This window comes from Paroedura picta, chromosome 2 (assembly GCF_049243985.1).
Source record: "Paroedura picta isolate Pp20150507F chromosome 2, Ppicta_v3.0, whole genome shotgun sequence".
Taxonomy (NCBI): Eukaryota; Metazoa; Chordata; class Lepidosauria; order Squamata; family Gekkonidae; genus Paroedura; species Paroedura picta.
In genome coordinates this window covers 173,059,483-173,078,315 of record NC_135370.1, presented here as the reverse complement: position 1 = coordinate 173,078,315, position 18,833 = coordinate 173,059,483, and the positions used below count along the sequence as shown (strand labels likewise).

Here is an 18,833-nt window from a genome sequence, read left to right as displayed (position 1 = left end):
TTTAGGCCACCTCCTTGCCTTGAAGACCCTGCAGCAGCCTTTTTCAACCTGTTGACCGTGTGGGAACCCCTGAAATATTTTTCAGGCTTCGAGGAGCCCCAGAACCAGGCCAGAAGTGATGTCAGCTGGCCACGCCTCCCGGCCACGCCTGGGGAGGACTGTGGGGGCGGGGGGAAAGGAGGCAGTTGGAGGCCAAGAGTAGGCCTCTGGCCTCCGCCCCCTTTCCCAGTAACCATGCAAGAACGTCAACCCCAGTTCAGTGGAAGTGGCCGGTTCTCTACTTTCACAGCAATTCTGGGAATATTTTGTGGCTGTCCGTTAAGGCAGGATATAAGGTAAGGGTGGCCAAACTGTGGTGTCCGGATGTTTGCGGACTACCATTCCCATGAGCCCCTGCCTGCATAATATAGTCATGTCTGGAGAGAGCCACAGTTTGGCCACGCCTGAAATGGGCTGCCATGTAGAGGATGGAGCAGAGTTGTTTTCTCTTGTCCCGGAGGGACAGACCAGAATCAATGGGATGAAATTAATTCAAAAGAAATTCAGTCTAAACATCCGGAAGAAGTTCCTGACAGCTAGAGCGGTTCCTCAGTGGAACAGGCTTCCTCGGGAGGTGGTGGGTTCTCCATCTTTGGAGATTTTTAAGCAGAGGCTGGAGAGCCATCTGACGGAGAGGCTGATCCTGTGAAGGTTTAAGGGGGTGGCAGGTGACAGTGGATGAGCGAGAGGGTTATGAGTGTCCTGCGTAGTACAGGGGGTTGGACTAGATGACCCAGGAGGTCCCTTCCAACTATTCTATGGTTCTAGGGGAAAGGCTGTGGAGCCCCTGGGGAACTCTCCCAGAACTCCCAGGGACCCTAGTTGGGAATTCATGCTACGGGGCCACTATTAGTCAGCTGTGACTGGATAGCCCTGCCACCACTTTCAGAGTTAGTGCAACCCTGAGAAGGACAGCCAGGTGTGGTTTTTAAAATCATCACCCGAACTGTTTGTGAAACGGGAAGCGGTGTGGACAAACCGGACCGCCCAGAGCGGATGGAGCGCTTAACGGGCCATTGCGTCTGGAGAGCGCTCGGACAGCGGGCAGGTGCTTTGCAAAAGACGGGACAGCGAAGCGCCGCGAATTGGCATAATGTAGCTGTTGCATTCCTGTTATCGATTCACTTGAGTGCAGGGTGGCGATCAAAAAAAGAAAAGAAGAAGAAGAAAGCCATTTTCCGCATTCTCCGAGAGGAAAAGAAATGCCTCGGCTCTCGCTCATAAATATTTGAGAGGTCCAAAACGAAGTGTTGCATTCGGCCCCCCCCCTCCCCCAACTCCAGCATCAGTAACGCTCGCTTGCCGAGGGAGTCGAAACCAATTTCTTGCCGCTGACTTTCTGGATGGCTTTTTGCACTGACATTAAACATGCATGAGCCGCGCGGAGAAACCCAGCCTAGCGGCGGGTAGAATGCCGTGTGGGGCGTACGGACTTCTCCTCTCGATTGATGATAAAAAAAACCAAACGCTGGGCTCGCTTGGGCCAGGAATTCCCCAGCGACGTCGTTCTTGAGTGTTTTCTTGTGTATAGCTAAGCTGTCTGCCATCGGCCTGAGCTGCAAATGGAAGCAGCGGAATAGGCCCGAGACAGGGAATCGCCTTTCCCCCCCAGAATGTCAAAGGTGAGGTGACAGAGCTGCAATATACATGTCTTCTCTACTCTCCCCTCGCTGTTGGCCAACGGACGGTAGGGAGTCAAGTACAAAATGCGTTCTGCAGCCTCAACGGCTCTATTAAACCTCCTTCCGTCCTTTCAAAACTCTACTTCAGGGGTAGTCAACCTGTGGTCCTCCAGATGTCCATGGACTACAAATGAATTCTAGTCCATGGACATCTAGAGGACCACAGGTTGACTACCCCTGCTCTACTTGATGTCTGTCCCTCCAGTCGTAGGAACCTTGGAAGAGATGCTTTAAGGCCATACGTAGGGCCCAGTATACCTGAGGGATCGCACTTCCAACGTCCTGGTGATCCCTGGCCCAGTTTGATTGGCCTCAACCAGGGCCAGAGCTTTTTCCATCCTGGCCTCCACCTGGTGGAACGAGCTCCCAGAGGAGATCAGGGCCCTCATGGAACTTGAACAGTTCCGCAGGGCTTGCAAAAGGGAGCTCCTCCGCCAGGCATTTGGTTGAGGTCCACCCGTGCCATCACTTCCCAAGGGCCCTCCTCCTGAGCCCCCTCCTGTGTCACCCACCATAATTCCGCCCAACCCACTGGGCTATCAGTATGAGTTTAATGTTTGCCATATTTTTCCTACTGTTCCATGTTGCTTGTTGTTTCACTTCTTTCATTATTGTTAATCTAAGTTATCTGTATTGTTTCTGTTCTCTTTTATATGAACCACCCTAAGCCTTTGGGGAAGGCAGTATGTAGGATGTTTAGGGCTTAGGATGCTTAGGGCTAATCCTGCGTTGAGCAGGGGGTTGGTCTAGATGGCCTGTAAGGCCCCTTCCAACTCTATGATTCTATGATTCTATATAATAAATAAAATAATAAATGGCTTAACATCATGGTTCTTGTAGGTCTCTAAAGTGCGATTGGCCTTGAAGCTTACTCTTCTGCTGCAAACTAGCCCGGCTGTCTACCCAAAATTAGTTGGAAAGGGAATCGTTCATCTCCTTTTGAATATTGAGCAGGGGGTTGGACTAGGTGCGGACCTACAAAGGTTGACTGTCTGGATAGCTGTTAAAATTACATTACTTTTATTGTGCACAATTAAAAAAACAACTATAGGAATTAAAAACATAGGTCCAGCCCATAGGCTATTGCGAACCAGTACGCTATGCACAATGCGAACCAAAATACTGACGTGTTTCGGCCCTTGTAGGGCCTTCTTCAAAGGTCTGGCTGTAACGCACCCCAGTTTTAAACATGTATAAAATATGTACAGCAGCCAATAAAAGCTCCAAACTAAGAGCTGGAAAGTATCAGAGTCACTTAATGAAAGAAGTACGTCACTCAGACTGTGATTGCCTTGGAGGCCTAACTTCAAAAAGGGTGTGGACAAAATGGAAAGGGTTCAGAGAAGAGAACTGAGGATAATCCATGGCCTGGGAACCAAGCCCTACAAGGAAAGGCTGATGGACTTGGGAATGTTCAGCCTGGAGAAGAGGAGGTTGAGCAGGAACAGGATGGCTCTCTTGAAGGATTTGAAAGGTTGTCACTTGGAGGAGGTCAGGGAGCTGTTCCCACCTGGTGGAATGAGCTCCCAGAACAGATCAGGAGAAGAGAGGACCTGTAGTAATGGGTTTAAACTATCTGTAGAATGATATTGGCTACCGGTTACTGCCCAGATCCGGTTCAAGGTTTTTGTATTAACCGTTAAGGCCCTGTGCGGTGTGGGACCCACATACTTGAAGGACCGCCTCTCGCCCTATGCCCCCCACAAGGTTTTACGCTCTGCGGGTTCAAATCTGTTGGGGATACCTGGGCCTCGGGAAGCATGTCTGGCCTCGACTAGGGCCAGGGCCTTTTTGGTCCTGGCCTCTACCTGGTGGAATGAGCTCCCGGACGATCTACAGGCCCTGCGGGAACTTCTGGCATTCTGCAGGGCCTGCAAAATGGTTTATGGTTGAGGTCGGCACGCGAAGGAAGAGCCGCCCCCCCCCCCGGGTGACTCTTATAGCAGAGGTCAACAACCCCTTTCCCCCCCCATGGTGGATAGTGGGTTAGGTTCAGTTATATGCAATTTCCGCCACTTCTGGATATCTTGTGTATTGTTTTGTGTATTTTATTGGGTTGTTTTGGCGTTTTAGGGGAGTTTTATTGGGGTTTTTATGTATGTTGTATCTCGCCACGAGCCATTTGGGGAGTGGCGGGCTAGAAATCCAAATAACAACAACAACCACAACAATAAAAAATATCAGGGGGGGGGGAATTCACAGTCAGTGTAGTTCAGCAGTGGAAGGGGCAGCCTAAGGAGGTGGGGAGCTCCCCCTCACTGGCAGTCTTCAAGCAGCAGCTGGACAAATCCTTCTGGATGCTTGAGGCTGATCCTGCATTGAGAAGGGGGTGGGACTAGATTGCCTGGATGGCCCCTTCCCACTCTAGGATTCTAGGAGTCTAGTTCAGCAGTGGAAGGGGCTGCCTAAGGAGGTGGGGAGCTCCCCCTCACTGGTGGTCTTCAAGCAGCGGCTGGACAAATCCTTCTCCTGGTTGCTTGAGGCTGATCCTGCCTTGAGCAGGGGGTGGGACTAGATGGCCTGGATGGCCCCTTCCCACTCTAGGATTCTAGGAGTCTAGTTCAGCAGTGGAAGGGGCTGCCTAAGGAGGTGGGGAGCTCCCCCTCACTGGTGGTCTTCAAGCAGCGGCTGGACAAATCCTTCTCCTGGATGCTTGAGGCTGATCCTGCCTTGAGCAGGGGGTGGGACTAGATGGCCTGGATGGCCCCTTCCCACTCTAGGATTCTATGAGTCTAGTTCAGCAGTGGAAGGGGCTGCCTAAGGAGGTGGGGAGCTCCCCCTCACTGGAGGTCTTCAAGCAGCAGCTGGACAGGTCCTTCTCCTGGATGCTTGAGGCTGATCCTGCATTGAGCAGGAGGTGGGACTAGATGGCCTGGGTGGCCCCTTCCCACTCTAGGATTCTAGGAGTCTAGTTCAGCAGTGAAAGGGGCTGCCTAAGGAGGTGGGGAGCTCCCCCTCACTGGCTGTCTCCAAGCAGCGGCTGGACAGATCCTTCTCTTGGATGCTTGAGGCTGACCCTGCATTGAGCAGGAGGTGGGACTAGATGGCCTGGATGGCCCCTTCCCACTCTGGGATTCTATTATTCTAATGCACTGCCACAGGATTCAGGAGTGGTTATTAGCCCAGCTCGCTTAAGGGAGGGCTGCACAGTTTAATGGCAGGTTGGTATATCAGCCTCAATGGAACCTCCACATTCACATGAGTAACCCTTTGAACACCAGTGCTGGGATGTGTGTATTGGTCTTTTACCTGTTGTTCATAGGCTTTCCAGGGACATTTTTTTTGGTTGCCCAAGGAGGAATTAACACATGAAATTGATTGCCACAGGAAGTGGTGGTGGCTACAAGCACAGACAGCTTTAAGAGGGAATTGGATAAACGTGTCACAAAGGTCCCTAAATGGCTATTAGCCACAAAGTATAGATGGAACTGTCTGTCCGGGGCAGCGATGCTCCGTATTCTTGGTTCTTGGGAGGCAAAAGTGGGAGGGCTTCTAGCCCCGCAAGAGGACCTTCTGTTGGCCCCTGTGTTGACACAGTTGGACTTCAAATTTAACCTAGAATCATAGAATCACAGAATCATAGAGTTGGAAGGGGCCATACAGGCCATCTAGTCCAACCCCCTGCTCAACGCAGGATCAGCCCAAAGCATCCTAAAGCATCCAAGAAAACCTTTGCTTGAAGACTGCCAGTGAGGGGGAGCTCACCACCTCCTTAGGCAGCCTATTCCACTGCTGAACTACTCTGACTGTGAACATTTTTTCCCTGATATCTAGCCTATATTGTTGTACTTGAAGTTTAAACCCATTACTGCGTGTCCTGATTCAACATGGCTTCTTTCATGTCTTACTAATTAGCTATTGTATGAGAAGGGATGCTAGACTAGAAGGCCAGTTGGCCTGATAGAGGATACAGTTGGGCAGATTTAACTTTTCCCCCTTCTTATTGTACAGGTGAATGTCTACGTACTAGGAAAAACTTTCCTCTTGCTGGCCAGAGAGCTCTGCATAAACGCTCCTGCAATAGGTAAGTTATTTTTTTTTTTTTAAGTGAGAATTGGCGTTCGGTTACGTGGGTTATGCTTGTGGCCATAATTTCCTAGCAGATTCCTGCATCTGAAACATTTAAATAATGCATTAAAGCGTATATTAAAAAGGCATTTCAAAATTAAACCCAGGTGAGCCCAGAGGTGAAAGCTGCCCGTTGAAGTGGAGAGTTAACCTTAGAGTAGAAAAATGCTGCTGGGGTTTCTCTCAGATTTTTTGGGGGGTGGGAGGTTCTCTCGTTATCCGGCTCGAACAAGACACGGTTTCCTCTTCTGGTTAGCTTCTGTAAGTTTGCATTTTGAGTACCGGTAAAACATACAGCTTTGGTCGAGCCTGAGAAACAGATCAAATGGTACTGTTAACAAATACTGAACATTAACCACTTGTGAAACTGATTCGTGGTAGCTGAGTGCTGAAAACTGCAGCGACTGTAAGTAGTATCCCTAGTGTGGGTGTGTGTCCTTAACTGATAGGAAAGTCAACCCGCTTTGATGGGGAGTGGCTATGGCTGAATGGCAGGGAATCTGCTTGATGTGCATAACGTCACAGGTTCAATCCCCGATGTTTCCAGTTAAAAGCTTTGGGTGGGTAGGTGGTGTGAAAGACCTCTGCCTGAGACCCCGGAGAACCACTGCCAGTCTGATGAGTAGACAACCCTGACCTTGAGGGATAGATGATCTGATTCAGTATAAGGCTGCTTTGGGTGTGTTTGTTGTCTAGAACTGCCCTGTAACAGAGTTGCGTGGGAGTGTATGGGAAAGGATAGCCACAAGATTTAGATAAGCCTTCATCAGACTGCAGAGATCAGTTCCCCTGGAGAAAAGGGCTCTGATTCTTCCCCTGCCTCCCCAACTTCTACACCTGGGCAATGCAATGAGGCTGGCTGCCCCCCCCCCCACCCTTTCTAGGACTGGGCTACTCAGTGGGGCTACCTGTGCTTCCACCTGGCCAGTTCCGAAGTTGGGGGCGGAAAGCTGACTCCTTATCAGCCCTTCCCGGCTGAGGGCTCCCTCCCAATAGGGGTTACGCTACATGGGATGGCCATTCCTGGCTGAGGGCCAATCAGTTAGCGAGTGACCTGTTGTTTTGGAAAATATGTTTTATTGATAATTACTTCCTCCCCTTCGGGAAACCATCCCAAGGGCTGTCAGGAAGCCCTGGTTGAGAAAGCCTGATCTAGATCATGAAACAACCCCCCCCCCCCCAAATCACCCTCAGGTTTGATTTGAACCAAGTGATCTTCCACTGCAGGCAGAAGGCAGTTGCTATTTTGGTGGTTGCGATCATCTTTTCAGGAGTCTGAATAGCCCAGGCTAGGCCAAGCTTGTCAGATCTCACAAGCTAAGCAGGGTAAGCCATGGTTAGTGTGTGGATGGGAGACCACCGAGGAAGATACTGTGATGTGCAGGCAGGCAATGGCACATCACTTCTGTATGTCTCTTAAGAGAGCCAGCGTGGTGTCATGATTAAGAGTGGGGGTCTCTAATTTGGAGAACTGGGTTTGATTCCCCACTCCTCTGTATGCAGCCATCTTTGGCCATTGACAGTTCCTTCAGAGCTTTTCCAGTCCCTTCCCTCACAGGTTGTCTTGTCGTGGGGAGAGGAAGGATAGGCAGTTGTAAGCCTGCTGGGTGACTCTGATGGACCATTGTGTTCCTCCAGAAGCGTACAGCTTGTTGCAAATGCCCACAAAATTGGTGATTGCATATACTTAATATTTCAAGCAGGGAAGGCCATAAGGTTCCAAAATTGACCACAAACTGTCTAAAGCCTCTGCTTAACCTCGATTGAAGACCAAAATTGCAGCCACGGTCAACCAAAACGGACAGGCAGGGCCGAGAGAGCAGTTCAGCACACCGATAGGCCATAGGTGGCTTGACATGTCTCTCCTAGCCACAGCTATTCCAAATGCCATCGGACTAACTTGCTTTTCATGCTGGGAAACATGGCTGCTTGGGGTGTTTTACAGAATGTTGGTTTTATAATAAGTACAATTGAGGCCACCAAACATGGCTGGAGTCTCGTTTTGTTAAAGCCGGGCTGCTCGCTCTGCCGCTCAGAGACAGCCACGTTTGCAATGATCATGAGCCAAAAGGACTTGTTTTCATCTCTGGCATGAGGCCTGCACCACAGGGAGGCCTGCAGCTTTCCATTTCCTTTGACAGTGGCTGTTTCAAGGTGCGAACCACTGGCCACTCAGAAGCCCTGTTGGGCAAGGGCCTTCCTGGTTTCCTGAAATGTAGGGCAGGCGCTATGCGGGGAAACAGTGCTCAGAAGAGCCACAAGCAGTGTGTCAAAAGAGCCACAAACATTGCTCCCACACCAGCTATTTGGCATGATTGAGTTACAGAAACTCGTATACAATTGACTCATCAGTAAGGATTTGTATTGGGAATCCTAACATGGGAGTGTCCCAAAGTTGTTCAGCTACTTTTTTTTTTCTTTGATCCTTTTGTTTGAGGGTAATCTTGCAATATGGTTCCTGTATAATGGCCAAAAATCATGCTCAGGCCCCACAGAGAAAATTAAGGCACTATGTAGGCGTATGTTTTTGACGGCATAGCCGGCTCTCGTGCCATATTGCAAAAATATTTTTGAAATCCTCTATCAGTTTGAAAAAAAAATTAAAAATATCCGTTCCAATAAATATAAAAATACATCAAAATCCTATACATTAAATTTAAAAAAGCCATTCCGCAGGGCCTGTAAGATGGAACTCTGGTCAGTCCTAGAGGAGAGGAGATCAGCCCTGACTGCTCCTTAGAAGGCCAGATCCTGAAGATGAAGCTCAAATACTTTGGCCACCTCATGAGAAGGAAGGGCTCCCTGGAGAAGAGCCTAATGCTGGGAGCGGTTGAGGGCAAAAGAAGAAGGGGATGACAGAGAATGAGGTGGCTGGATGGAGTCACTGAAGCAGTCAGTGCAAACTTAAATGGACTCCGGGGAATGGTAGAGGAGAGGAAGGCCTGGAGGATCATTCCCTTTGGTCCATCTATTTATGTATTGACCTCTCTCAGATCTTCTTGCATTTCCGGGAGAATTCAATATTCACAGTATATAATCGCTGCTTTTTTAAAAACATGCTCTAACTTGTAATTTCAAAAATTGCAAGTTAATTTTACTACCATTGCTGTATTTCTATATCTGTGTACACTGCCCTGAGCCAGCTTGCTGGGAGGGCAGTCTAAAAATATAATAAATATAAACTACAAACAAACAAAACTCCATCTACCATGTGGCAACGAAAGTTTGGGAAGTGACAAATCTACCCTTCCCCCACCCTCAGTCACACCAATCTAATTGCGCTATTTTTTCTATCCAAGCAAATATATTATTAGGCCAAATGAACACGCCCTCCTTAATAGCCTGCCCCAATTCAGGATGACCTTGTGTATCTGTATTTTGCCCGCAGTGTCTGATTTTGTAAGAGCGGTGATACTTGACCGGGTTTGCCCAACCCATTTTGCACAACCAGTTTTATCCTAGATCACTCTAGAGCAGGGGTAGTCAACCTGTGGTCCTCCAGATGTTCATGGACTACAATTCCCATAAGCCACTGCCAGCATTCGCTGGCAGGGGCTTATGGGAATTGTAGTCCATAAACATCTGGAGGACCACAGGTTGACTACCCCTGCTCTAGAGTAGTCTTTTCAACCTCATGTCCATGCAGGAGCCCCTGAAAAATTTTTTTTTTCAGGCTTCAAGGAACCCTGTAATTGGGCTGGAAATATGGTCAGGTCTATTGAGGCAGGATATAGGGGAAAGGCTGGGGAGCTCCCAGACTTTAGAGGCATGAGTTGTAGCAGACTACCTCTAAGAAAGACTGTAAGAGCACAGGTGTCAAAAGAATTTAGAAAACAAGATTTATAAAGTATATATATGGTAAAATCTCTGCCTTTAACTGGACCTCGTTCTCATAGCTGAAAAGGGGGCAGTAAACATGTCCCGTTTCCCAGCCTCCAGTGATTTTAGTCTGATTTTATTTTCCCCCCAAAGGGCGTCTCCCAAAGCAGTTTACATCGTTCTCCTTCATTCTCACAACAGCCCTGTAGGGTAGGTTAAGCTGAATAGGCGATTTGCCAAACATCACCCAGCAGGCTTCAACAGAAGAGTGGAGATTTCGATCCTGGGTACCCCAGAGCCGAGTGTGACACTCTAACTCTTTCTCAACTTTTTACCATTGAGAACCCACTGAAACTTTCTTCAGGCTGTGCAGCATGATCATGCAAAATATAGTTGGGAAGCATAGCTGTGCAGCTTTGTGTACCGATTAGGAGTGCAGACTTCTAATCTGGCGAGCCGGGTTTGATTCCCCGCTCCCCACATGCAGCCAGCTAGGTGACCTTGAGCTTTCCACAGCACTGATAAAGGTGTTCTGACCGAGCCGCAATATCGGGGCTCTCTCAGGCTCACCCACCTCACAGGGTGTCTGTTGTGGGGAGAGGAAAGGAAAGGTGAATGTAAGCCACTTTGAGACTCCTTTGGGTAGAGAAAAGCGGCATATAAGAACCAACTCTTCTTCTTCTTCTTCAGTAATCTCAGGGCTCTCTCAGCCTCACCTTTCTCACAGGGTGTCTGTTGTGGGGAGAGGAAAGGGGAATGTAGGCTGCTTTGAGACTCCTTCGGGTAGAAAAAGGGGCATATAAGAACCAGCTCTTCTTCTTCAGAAATATTAGGGCTCTCTCAGCCTCACCCACCTCACAGGGCGTCTGTTGTGGGGAGAAGAAAGGGAAGGGGTATGTAAGCCGCTTTGAGACCCCTTCCAGTAGAGAAAAGTGGCATATAAGAACCAACTCTTCTTCAGCATACACCTTCCTGAGCCCCCTTCCCTTCCCCTCCAGGCCCATCACTGGCCATTCTGAAAGCGGGGATCAACATCACCATGTACAGCCACATCATCCGAAAAACATTATAACAAATTAATAATATATATAAAAAAACTGATTTAACTCCTACCCATAAAGGGAACCCTTCCAGGGCTGTCACGAAACCCTGCTCTAGCCACTCCACTATGCTGCCTCACGTGGGACATGAGACCAGCTAGTAGACTTTTTGTTGCCCGTGTTTGGATCTTCCGTCTAGGTGTAAATGGAGGAACTGATAGAACAGTCCTCTCAAGGAGACTGTGGCAGTATGAAAATCAGATTTTTGTTACTTAGCAGGGCTTATGTGCCCAGTCTTCTTCCCACTCTCAAAGTGGAGAGGGATGCTCAGCGGTAGAGAATCTGTTATCCCTGCAGAAAGTCCCCTGTTCCACCTCCAGTGAAGAAGGCCAGGTAGCAGGTATACCCTTTACTGAAGAATGGTACACTCCCATCTGGGACGGTCGCCCCCTTCCACTGAGTTTGCAGCTTCGGGAGGGACGCACATCAGTCAGGGGAAGTAGGGGACACCCGCCTAGCCTGCCAGATCAGCCAAATCGACCCAGGTGATCAATGGGGTGACAGATGTCACAGCCAGATCACCCTCACATCTGCAGGTGATGTGAAAGGCCTCTTTACCCCCAAAAAGTAAGACGCAGTTGGCAATAATGATCATGATGTGACGACGATCTGGCTCACTATGAGGTAGCTAGGAAGGGGCTGTGTGTGGCAGAGTATCTTCTTAGCCTGCAGAAGGCCATCGGTTCGCTCCTCAGCATCCCTAGTCAAAAGGACCACGTAGCAGGTGAGGCACAGAATCTCAGCCTAAGAACCTGGAAAGCTGCTGCCAGTCTCAGCAGAGAAGGCGTGTTCAGCCCCATTGCCAAGGAATGGAGAAGCGACCATGGTGGATTCCCCTTCTCATCACAACCTGCGTGATAGTCTGTTGGCAAAGCCATATCTTTTGGGTGGCAGGGGAAACCCAAAGGACCCAGCCCTTATTGCCGTAATCTTTTCCGCTACTGCTGTCTGGAAATCAGGTTCAGGAGTAGTTATGAAGGCAAATGTATCATGCACAAGCCTTGCTTATATATCAGCACTAGGTGGGGGTGTGAAGGGGGGGGGTGTTGCCCATTTTATTCCCTCTCACAAGGTTGATTTGCAGCACAGCAACTCTAGATAAACAGACCATATTTACATCTCTGGGGTGGAAAAATTGGAACTTTCTGCCTGTCACTGCTCAGGAAGGTGAGGATTTTGGTTTGCTGTCACTGCCGAAGCCCACCTATTTCAAGCTGTTGCAAAAACCTTGGTGAACAACACAGCAGCCGTTCCTTATGCAGTGCAGCCCTACATTGTGTTATGGGAGGAGTTCGGCTCCTATTGTTACCAGCGGACTCTTTAAGTTTGCATAAATAGGTAAAGGATCGCCACCTTTTAGCGCCGAGGCCCGCTAACGTAGAAACAAGCCGTGGAGGGAACTGCCACTCGACAAAGCACAAACAGGTTTTAGGACAAGTAAAAACGTTTTTTATATCCAACATCCTCAAACCGCTCTACTTTAGAACATTCCGTTTGAGTCAGCTGTGAGTTAGTTTTTTTTTTTTATCTATATACAAAATAAACGCACGGTACGTGCAAAACTTTAGACCTTATCTCCCCCTTCCTCCCTCTGCTTTTCTCCTGCGTGGCGCAGTTTAATAATTAAGTCAAATAGCTTAGGAATAAATAAAATAAGATTAAATTCAAGAGCATTCCTTCACTTAGTCGGCTAGCCGGATGGTAAGTAAGTAAGTAGCGGTCGCATTCCGTGCTGCGGTGGCAGCTGCATTGAGAGCATCCTTTCCCCGCGTGCATAGCAGTGCTTGGAACACAACCTAAGTGAAATGCGTCATGCATAGAAAATGAGTTCCGGGATCTGGCCCCCCTGCACCCCCGTGCCGTTGGTGCTGTCCGAAGAGCACTGGAACTGGAACGTCACTTTGCCACACTGCACCTCGGTCATCCCCTCTTGGCCGAAATAACTGAGTTCGTTGCCGTCCAGGATGGCGCTGACGTTGTAAAAAGTGTCCTGCTCCACCTGCACGGGGTGCTCGAACCACACCGAAAAAGTGTTACTAGATCCGTCGGAGGTGAACTTGGTCAGGTTCTGGGCCAGGACGGCTCCCAGACGCTTCAGTTCGATTTTGACGCTGTACTCGGCCTTCCCCGAACTGGACCCGTACAGCCCCAGCCCGGCGATAAATATCCGTTTGTCGACAGCGAACTGGATGCTGTCGCAGCGCCCGCGGTACCGCCACTGGTTGCTCCGGTAGGCGGAGGACTGGAACCGGTGGCACCTTTGCGGCACGAGCCCCTTCCGTTTCGTCAAGGGGAACTCGAGCGTGGGCTTGTTGGCGGCCGTGTACCAGAGGAAAATGTTGTGCCTCTCCTCCAGCGTGAGGATGTCGGACTGAGCCGCTCCGTTGGCGAACTCCTCCAGAGTCATGGTCGGGATCCGTACCAAGTACAAAGCTTTCCCCAATACATTCCGCTTGTTCCGGGGCGTGACGGGCAGGCCCTGCCTTCTGCACTCGGCCTCGGCCCAGTTCAGGACGGCCTCGAAGACCACCACCTCCTTCGTGTTCAGCGCCTCCCGGGTGACGATGATCTCCAGCGTCTGCTGGTCGATCTCGCAGAAGCCCTCCGATTTGAGCGCCATCTCGGCTTGGGCGTCGATGACCTCCCAGCAGCGCTGCGTCAGCTCCGGCTCCTCGAAGAGCCTGCTCTGAGACAGCAGGACGCAGGCGTTCTTGGCTTCTAGGCTGGTCTCCAGAAAATTGACGCAGGCCTTTGCCAGCGCGGGGACGATGTACTTCTTGGCCGCGTAGAGGGTAGCCAGCACCGTGTCCGCTTCCAGGTCGATTTCGTCGCTGTACATGTACCTGTCGGGGAGAAAAGGACACCCCCTTTGAGCAAAAGGATACATTCTGCACCTAAGCGTGAATTTCACATCCTGCCCAACACCGAAAGGCATTTTTTTCCACGCCACTAAATGACGTAGGAAAAACAACAACAAGGCGTCATCCCAAGCTGTCTTGACTCGCTACTTACTTTAATAAGATTAGGAAAGCTGCAGGCTCCACATCTGGGATATGGATTTCAGATTTGACCTCTGCAAGATCTCCGTAAAACATAGCATAGAAGACAGAGCTACCCACTGCCAAAACGTACTGTGTAAAACAAACAAAACAAAATAGCCCGAGTCAGAGCCAGCACGTTGGCAGCTCCCGTGAGACCACAGCAGAGAAGTCTGCAGGAATGCTAAAGGGCAGGAAATGCCTCCCTCCCAGGGCAGCCTTTTTGCTATAAGGCTTGGACTGGGACGCATTAATGCGGCTAGTTCCCTCTAAAAGATGCTCAGTATATGGTGTCAGCTGTTTTCAGCATGCACCCTTTCCCCCAATCTTTGCGTATTTAGAATACTGTTGCACTGCATTGTTGACAATATTATTTTAGGGGTTCTGGAAGAGCTTGAGGGGAGTAGCTAGCAAAAACTGGGGAAGGGGATGTGTGTGTGCGTGTCAAGCATCTTTAGATAAACCTGTCCGGAGTACCCCGGGTGGGATCCCTGTCAGGGTACCGGGAGAGAGGGGGAATTCCCACCACAAACCTTGTGAGCCGGAACTTTCTTGGCCGCCCCCATGGGGCCCACAATAAAATGCACGTCGGCCATCAACTCGTTATTGAACATGAGTGCGTTCCTGCAGGTTTACAGGAGGAAGGGGGGGGGGAGAGAGAAAGGGCCTAGTAAACAAACCAGCAGTAACCGAAACCAGCCCGATTTCACAGCTCTGCCAAGTCCTTCAATCTTTTGCATTGCTCTCTTCTTTGGATACTGCCCACCCTTCCCTGTCTTGTCCCAGGTTAGAATCGCCAGCTCCACCTGGAGGTTTGGGGATAGACGGGGCGATGCAAAAGCGTGCATGTTCAGGTAGAGATTAGAGATTCCCCAGCCCTCTGACCTAGAGACGAGCACCCCTGCCCCATAGGTCCTGGCCAGCAACTCTTCCCCCTGGGGCCTGGCCGCCCTCAAAAGGGGCAGGTAAGACAAGTCGGGCAGCCAAAGTTGCCCGCATCTGATCCCCGGCGCCTGCGGGTTTAGTGAGCCCGTGTGGCTCCCTGTCTGCTCGCCCGCAGGGGGGGGGGGCTCACCTCTCTCGCAGGGTGGGGTGGCAGGACTGCCAGTTGGCGCTCTCCAGGTGGTTGTTGTTGAGGTTGTGCAGGGGCGGGGGCGGCGGGGGCTGGGCGCTGTGCTGGAGCTGCAGAGCGTTCTTCTTGCTGTTGGCGGCGGCGTTGCTGTGGGCGAGGTTGGTGTTGGGGGCGCTGGGCGGATAAAGTTCCGCAGCCATCTTCTTCGGGAGGGCGCCGGGGCGGCCGCTCTCATAGCATGCTGGCCCCTTGGCGGCCCGCACGCTCCGCTTGGACTTCTTCAAGGTCTCTGGAAGCAGAAGAAAGAAAGTCAAACACTTCATGGCCCGGCCTCGGATGCCAACATGGCCCGGGGGCATCGGTGGGCGGGCAGAGAGAGAGAGAGATCTGGCCCCTCCGGCTATGGCCGCCGCATCCACGCACAGTCCCGAAAGGCTCCGAGGGGACCCGCTTGGCTGCTGGAGGAGCTCAGCCCCAGCTCTGGCCAGGCAAATTTGGGCAGCTCTTTTGTGTTCCACAAGGAGGAGGAGGAGGAGGCGGAGGCGGGAGGATGCCCTAATGACTCATCGCCGGCGGCTCACCTGGCCGGGAAGAGGAGCGGCGAGGGGCGGGGCCAAGAGGCGGCGTCCCGGGCTTAATCCGGAGCGAGCGAGCGCGCGCGCTCCCTTCCCCTCCCCCTCGATCCGAATCAAGCGCGCGTCGTCGGCTCTCCCTTGCAGGACGCGGCCGCTCCCCCGAAGTCCGGCCGGGGGAGACTCAGCGGGCGCCGCTTCTCCGCGAAGACTTCCCTCCGCTCTCTCTGCTGCAAACGGGAGTCCCGCGTCGCTTCCCCCGAACAACAAGCCCCAATCCCCCGCGGCGGCGATCCGGGACGCGCCAAGGCGGCGATCCAAGTTTGGCAAAGCGACGCCTCTCTCGCAGCAAGCCGCAGATGGCCGCGGAGGGGGGAGCGGAGGAGGAGGAGCAGGAGGGGGGGGGTTGTAATCCCGCTCGGGCAGGCGGAGCTCCCTTCGGTGCCCGCGGCGGGGCTGCTGTTGCTGCTGCTCCTCCTCCCCGGGAGCCCCGCGTCGCCTTCCCGGAGCCGCGTCCGCGTTGCAAGCGCGCCGGAGACCCGTGTCCGTCCGCGTTCAGACGTGCCGCACGCCTCCCGGACCGTCTCCTCCGTGCTGGCGCTGTCGCTGCTGCTCCTGCCGCCGCCGCCGCCTCTCCTCCCCCCCTCCTCCTCCTCCTCCTGCCTCAAATAGCCAGCCGCAGCTGCGCGCGTCACCGGGGCCTGCGCCAATGGGGACGCGGCGGCGGGCCGGGCCAGGAGGGGAGGGGCGGGGCGGCCTCCGTGCCGCCGCCCCTCCCTCGCCAGACAATATGTCATTCTCTCGCCGCCCGCCCCCGGCCTCGCTCCCTCCCCCCTCTCCCTCCCTCCCTCCCTCCTGCCTCCATGGGGGAAATGCACAGTAAACCCAAATCCGCGCTCGCAAGTTCCCCTCCGCTGGCCTAGCGACGGCAGCAAGCATGACCCGCCTCTTGCAAACCGGGTTGGGCAAGGAGGAAAGTTTGGCGCCTGGGATAATCGCGCCGCATGTGCACGGGACCCCCGCACCCTTTCCAAGCACCCCCACCCCACCCACCCACCCACCCCTGCTCAGGTCGCTTTGGCCGCGGAGGCCCGGCCGGCCTGGGCGATCTCCGTCCCCGAGAAGCTCCTCCGCAGCCGCCGCGGTCGCCTCCCTCGGCCGGAGAGCGCAGCACTTGGCCAACTCGGCGGCGCCCTGGCAACGCGGCAGGCTCCGATCCAGCCTCTCCCCCCCCCCTCGCTCCGCCCTGCCCGATCGCTGGCTATTAAAAGCGCCCCCCACCCCACCCTTCCGCACCCCAGCCCCGGCTCTCCGCTCCTTACCAGGCGCCCCCCGGGCCAGAGCCGGCCGGGAAAGTTTGCACGGCGGGCTGAGCCGCGGACGGCGAAGCCATGATGCGAGCGGGGCGAAGGCACCGTGGCTGCAGCAGCAGCAGCAGCAGCATCAGGCGGACGGGAGGGGCCGGCTCGTCGACTCAGGCTGCAAGCGGCGGCGGACCCGGGCGGGCTCCTTGCGAGCCGGGCCGAGCGAGGGCGCCCCTGCTCCTTCTGCGTGGCGCTCGGCCTTCCCCGCTGGCTCGGAGCAGAGGGATCGCGCGCGGGGGGCTTTGCAGCGCGCGGGGGAGAGGCTGGAGGCAGCGCGGAGGGGGTCTCGGGGTCCCTCGCCCTGGCCGGGGGCTTAGGGGCTGATCCTCTGGGCGCAGCAGGGAGGGTTGGCGCTGCTAGTCTAGGGAAAGGGGGCCGATCTCCCGGAAGCGTTGGCCACCGGCTGGGAGAGGCCTTGGTGGCTTCCAGGAACCTGGTTCTGGTTGCACTTGCACACATCCGTCCTCTGTTGCCTTTTATGGACGGGAAAGCTGGACAATGATGGGAAGAAAGTTGATTCTTTGGAAGTGCGTGTCCGGGGAGAGGTTGGCCGGTTACTGCGGACTGCCCAGTTGGCTCGAGATCAAATCCAGCCTGAGCGGCTTCCTCAAAGCTAAAGTGTCCAGATGCAGGCATTATGAATAGGCTGCCTAAGGAGCTGGTGAGCTCCCCCTCACTGGAAGTCTTCAAGCAAAGGTTGGATACACATTTTTCTTGGATGCTTTAGGATGGTTAGGGCTGATCCTGCGTTGAGCAGGGGGTTGGACTAGATGGCCTGTATGGCCCCTTCCAACTCTATGATTCTATGTGAAGAGTCACTGGGACAGACAGGGCTAGGAAAGGTTGAAGGCAGCAAGAAAGGGGGAAGACTGTGTTGGCAGAGGAACTGACTCAGGAACGGCACACGACCTGATTAAAGAGTAGATAAATGTTTATTTGGGAACTAACATACCTGGTAGGAATGAGGAAAGACAGAAGGCCCCTGGGTCAGTCCCTGGCATCTCCAGTTAAAAGTTACAGTAGGAGGTTTGTTTGTTTATTTGGATTTGTATGACTGCCGCTCCCAGAGCTGGCTTGAGGCGGTTTACAATTTTGGTACACGATCCATACAATAAAAATAAAATCCCCATTAACCCGTTAAAAACATTCTAAGACTCAACCTGCATAGCGCAGGGGGTTGGACTAGATGTCCCATCAGGTCCCTTCCAACTCTATTCAATGATTCTGATTCTAACCCAAACCAGGGAGAAATATATATCCCACACAATCCCAGTGGGTGGACCAAAGATGGCCAATGGAAATTGGGATGTTGTCACTGGTGACCTGTCAAGGCAGGCCAACCTAGTACTGGCCCAGACCCTAAGGATTCATAGAATCAAAGAGTTGGAAGGGACCTCCATGGTCATCTAGTCCAGCCCCCTGCACAATGCAGGAGCTCACAACTACCTGCCCTCCCACGGTGACTTTGTGTGTGGTGTGAAAGACCTCTGCCTTAGAGGCCAGGGGGAAAGCAATGTGGCATAGAAAAAGAAAAAATGTTGGTTCTTATATGCCGCTTTTCTCTACCCGAAGGAGTCTCAAAGTGGCTTACAGTCGCCTTCCCTTTCCCCTCCCCACAACAGACATCCTGTGAGGGAGGTGAGACTGAGACAGTACCCAGTCAGAACAGCACTATCAGGACTGTGATGAGCCCAAGGTCACCCAGCTGGTTGCATGTGAAGGAGCATGGAATCAAACCTGGCTCGCCAGTCAGCGCTCCTAACCACTACATCAAGCTGGCCGATCCAGTTTGCTTGCATGGATCCATTCAATGCAGGTTTACTATACCACTTGGGAGCTGCAATTTTTGTCTCTGCTGATGAAATATGCTATGACAAAGCGAAGGTGAAGCAAGATATTCAATACTGGAACCTTGTCATATATTGGAATAAAAAAGAAGACAACTTTTATATGCACCTTTGAATTTTTTTGGTTGGTTTTGCCATCTATGCCATAGTGGTTTTTCCCTCCACTGATATTGCTGTAGCCATTTCTTGTGGCTGCCTATAATTATTTGCTTCAGACCCCGAAGGGTCACTA

The 18,833-nt window shown here is 52.5% G+C and overlaps 2 protein-coding genes across 6 annotated transcripts in view; one reads left to right on the top strand and one right to left on the bottom strand.

Annotated features, from left to right (window-relative positions):
• Positions 1 to 18,833, top strand: part of BRF1 (BRF1 general transcription factor IIIB subunit) — a 307,644-nt gene that overhangs the window by 98,699 nt on the left and 190,112 nt on the right. For both annotated transcript variants that reach the window (XM_077323870.1, XM_077323871.1), the window contains exon 5: positions 5,673 to 5,745. In XM_077323870.1, the coding sequence (XP_077179985.1) occupies positions 5,673 to 5,745 (73 nt within the window). The remainder of the gene's footprint in view (positions 1 to 5,672; positions 5,746 to 18,833) is intronic.
• BTBD6 (BTB domain containing 6) lies at positions 12,135 to 17,091 on the bottom strand. 4 transcript variants are annotated; one of them, XM_077323868.1, is made up of 5 exons: positions 16,713 to 17,091; positions 14,822 to 15,107; positions 14,280 to 14,370; positions 13,721 to 13,839; positions 12,135 to 13,551 (listed from the first exon to the last, which is right to left on the bottom strand). In XM_077323868.1, the coding sequence occupies exons 2-5, from the start codon at positions 15,016 to 15,018 to the stop codon at positions 12,519 to 12,521; spliced, it is 1,440 nt and encodes a 479-aa protein (XP_077179983.1). In that variant the 5' UTR covers positions 15,019 to 15,107; positions 16,713 to 17,091; the 3' UTR covers positions 12,135 to 12,518. The 4 variants fall into 4 exon arrangements, with proteins under 4 accessions (XP_077179983.1, XP_077179982.1, XP_077179981.1 ...); XM_077323867.1 differs by lacking the exon at positions 16,713 to 17,091 and adding an exon at positions 15,400 to 15,612; XM_077323866.1 differs by lacking the exon at positions 16,713 to 17,091 and having other exon boundaries at positions 14,822 to 15,179.

Coding starts and splice junctions, on each gene's coding strand:
- BTBD6 (XM_077323866.1), bottom strand. CDS start 15,177: ATGCCCCCGGGCCATGTTGGCATCCGAGGCCGGGCCATGAAGTGTTTG. Junction 14,371..14,821: donor CACCCCACCCTGCGAGAGAG/GTGAGCCCCCCC, acceptor GTAAACCTGCAG/GAACGCACTCATGTTCAATA. Junction 13,840..14,279: donor AGAAAGTTCCGGCTCACAAG/GTTTGTGGTGGG, acceptor TGTTTTACACAG/TACGTTTTGGCAGTGGGTAG.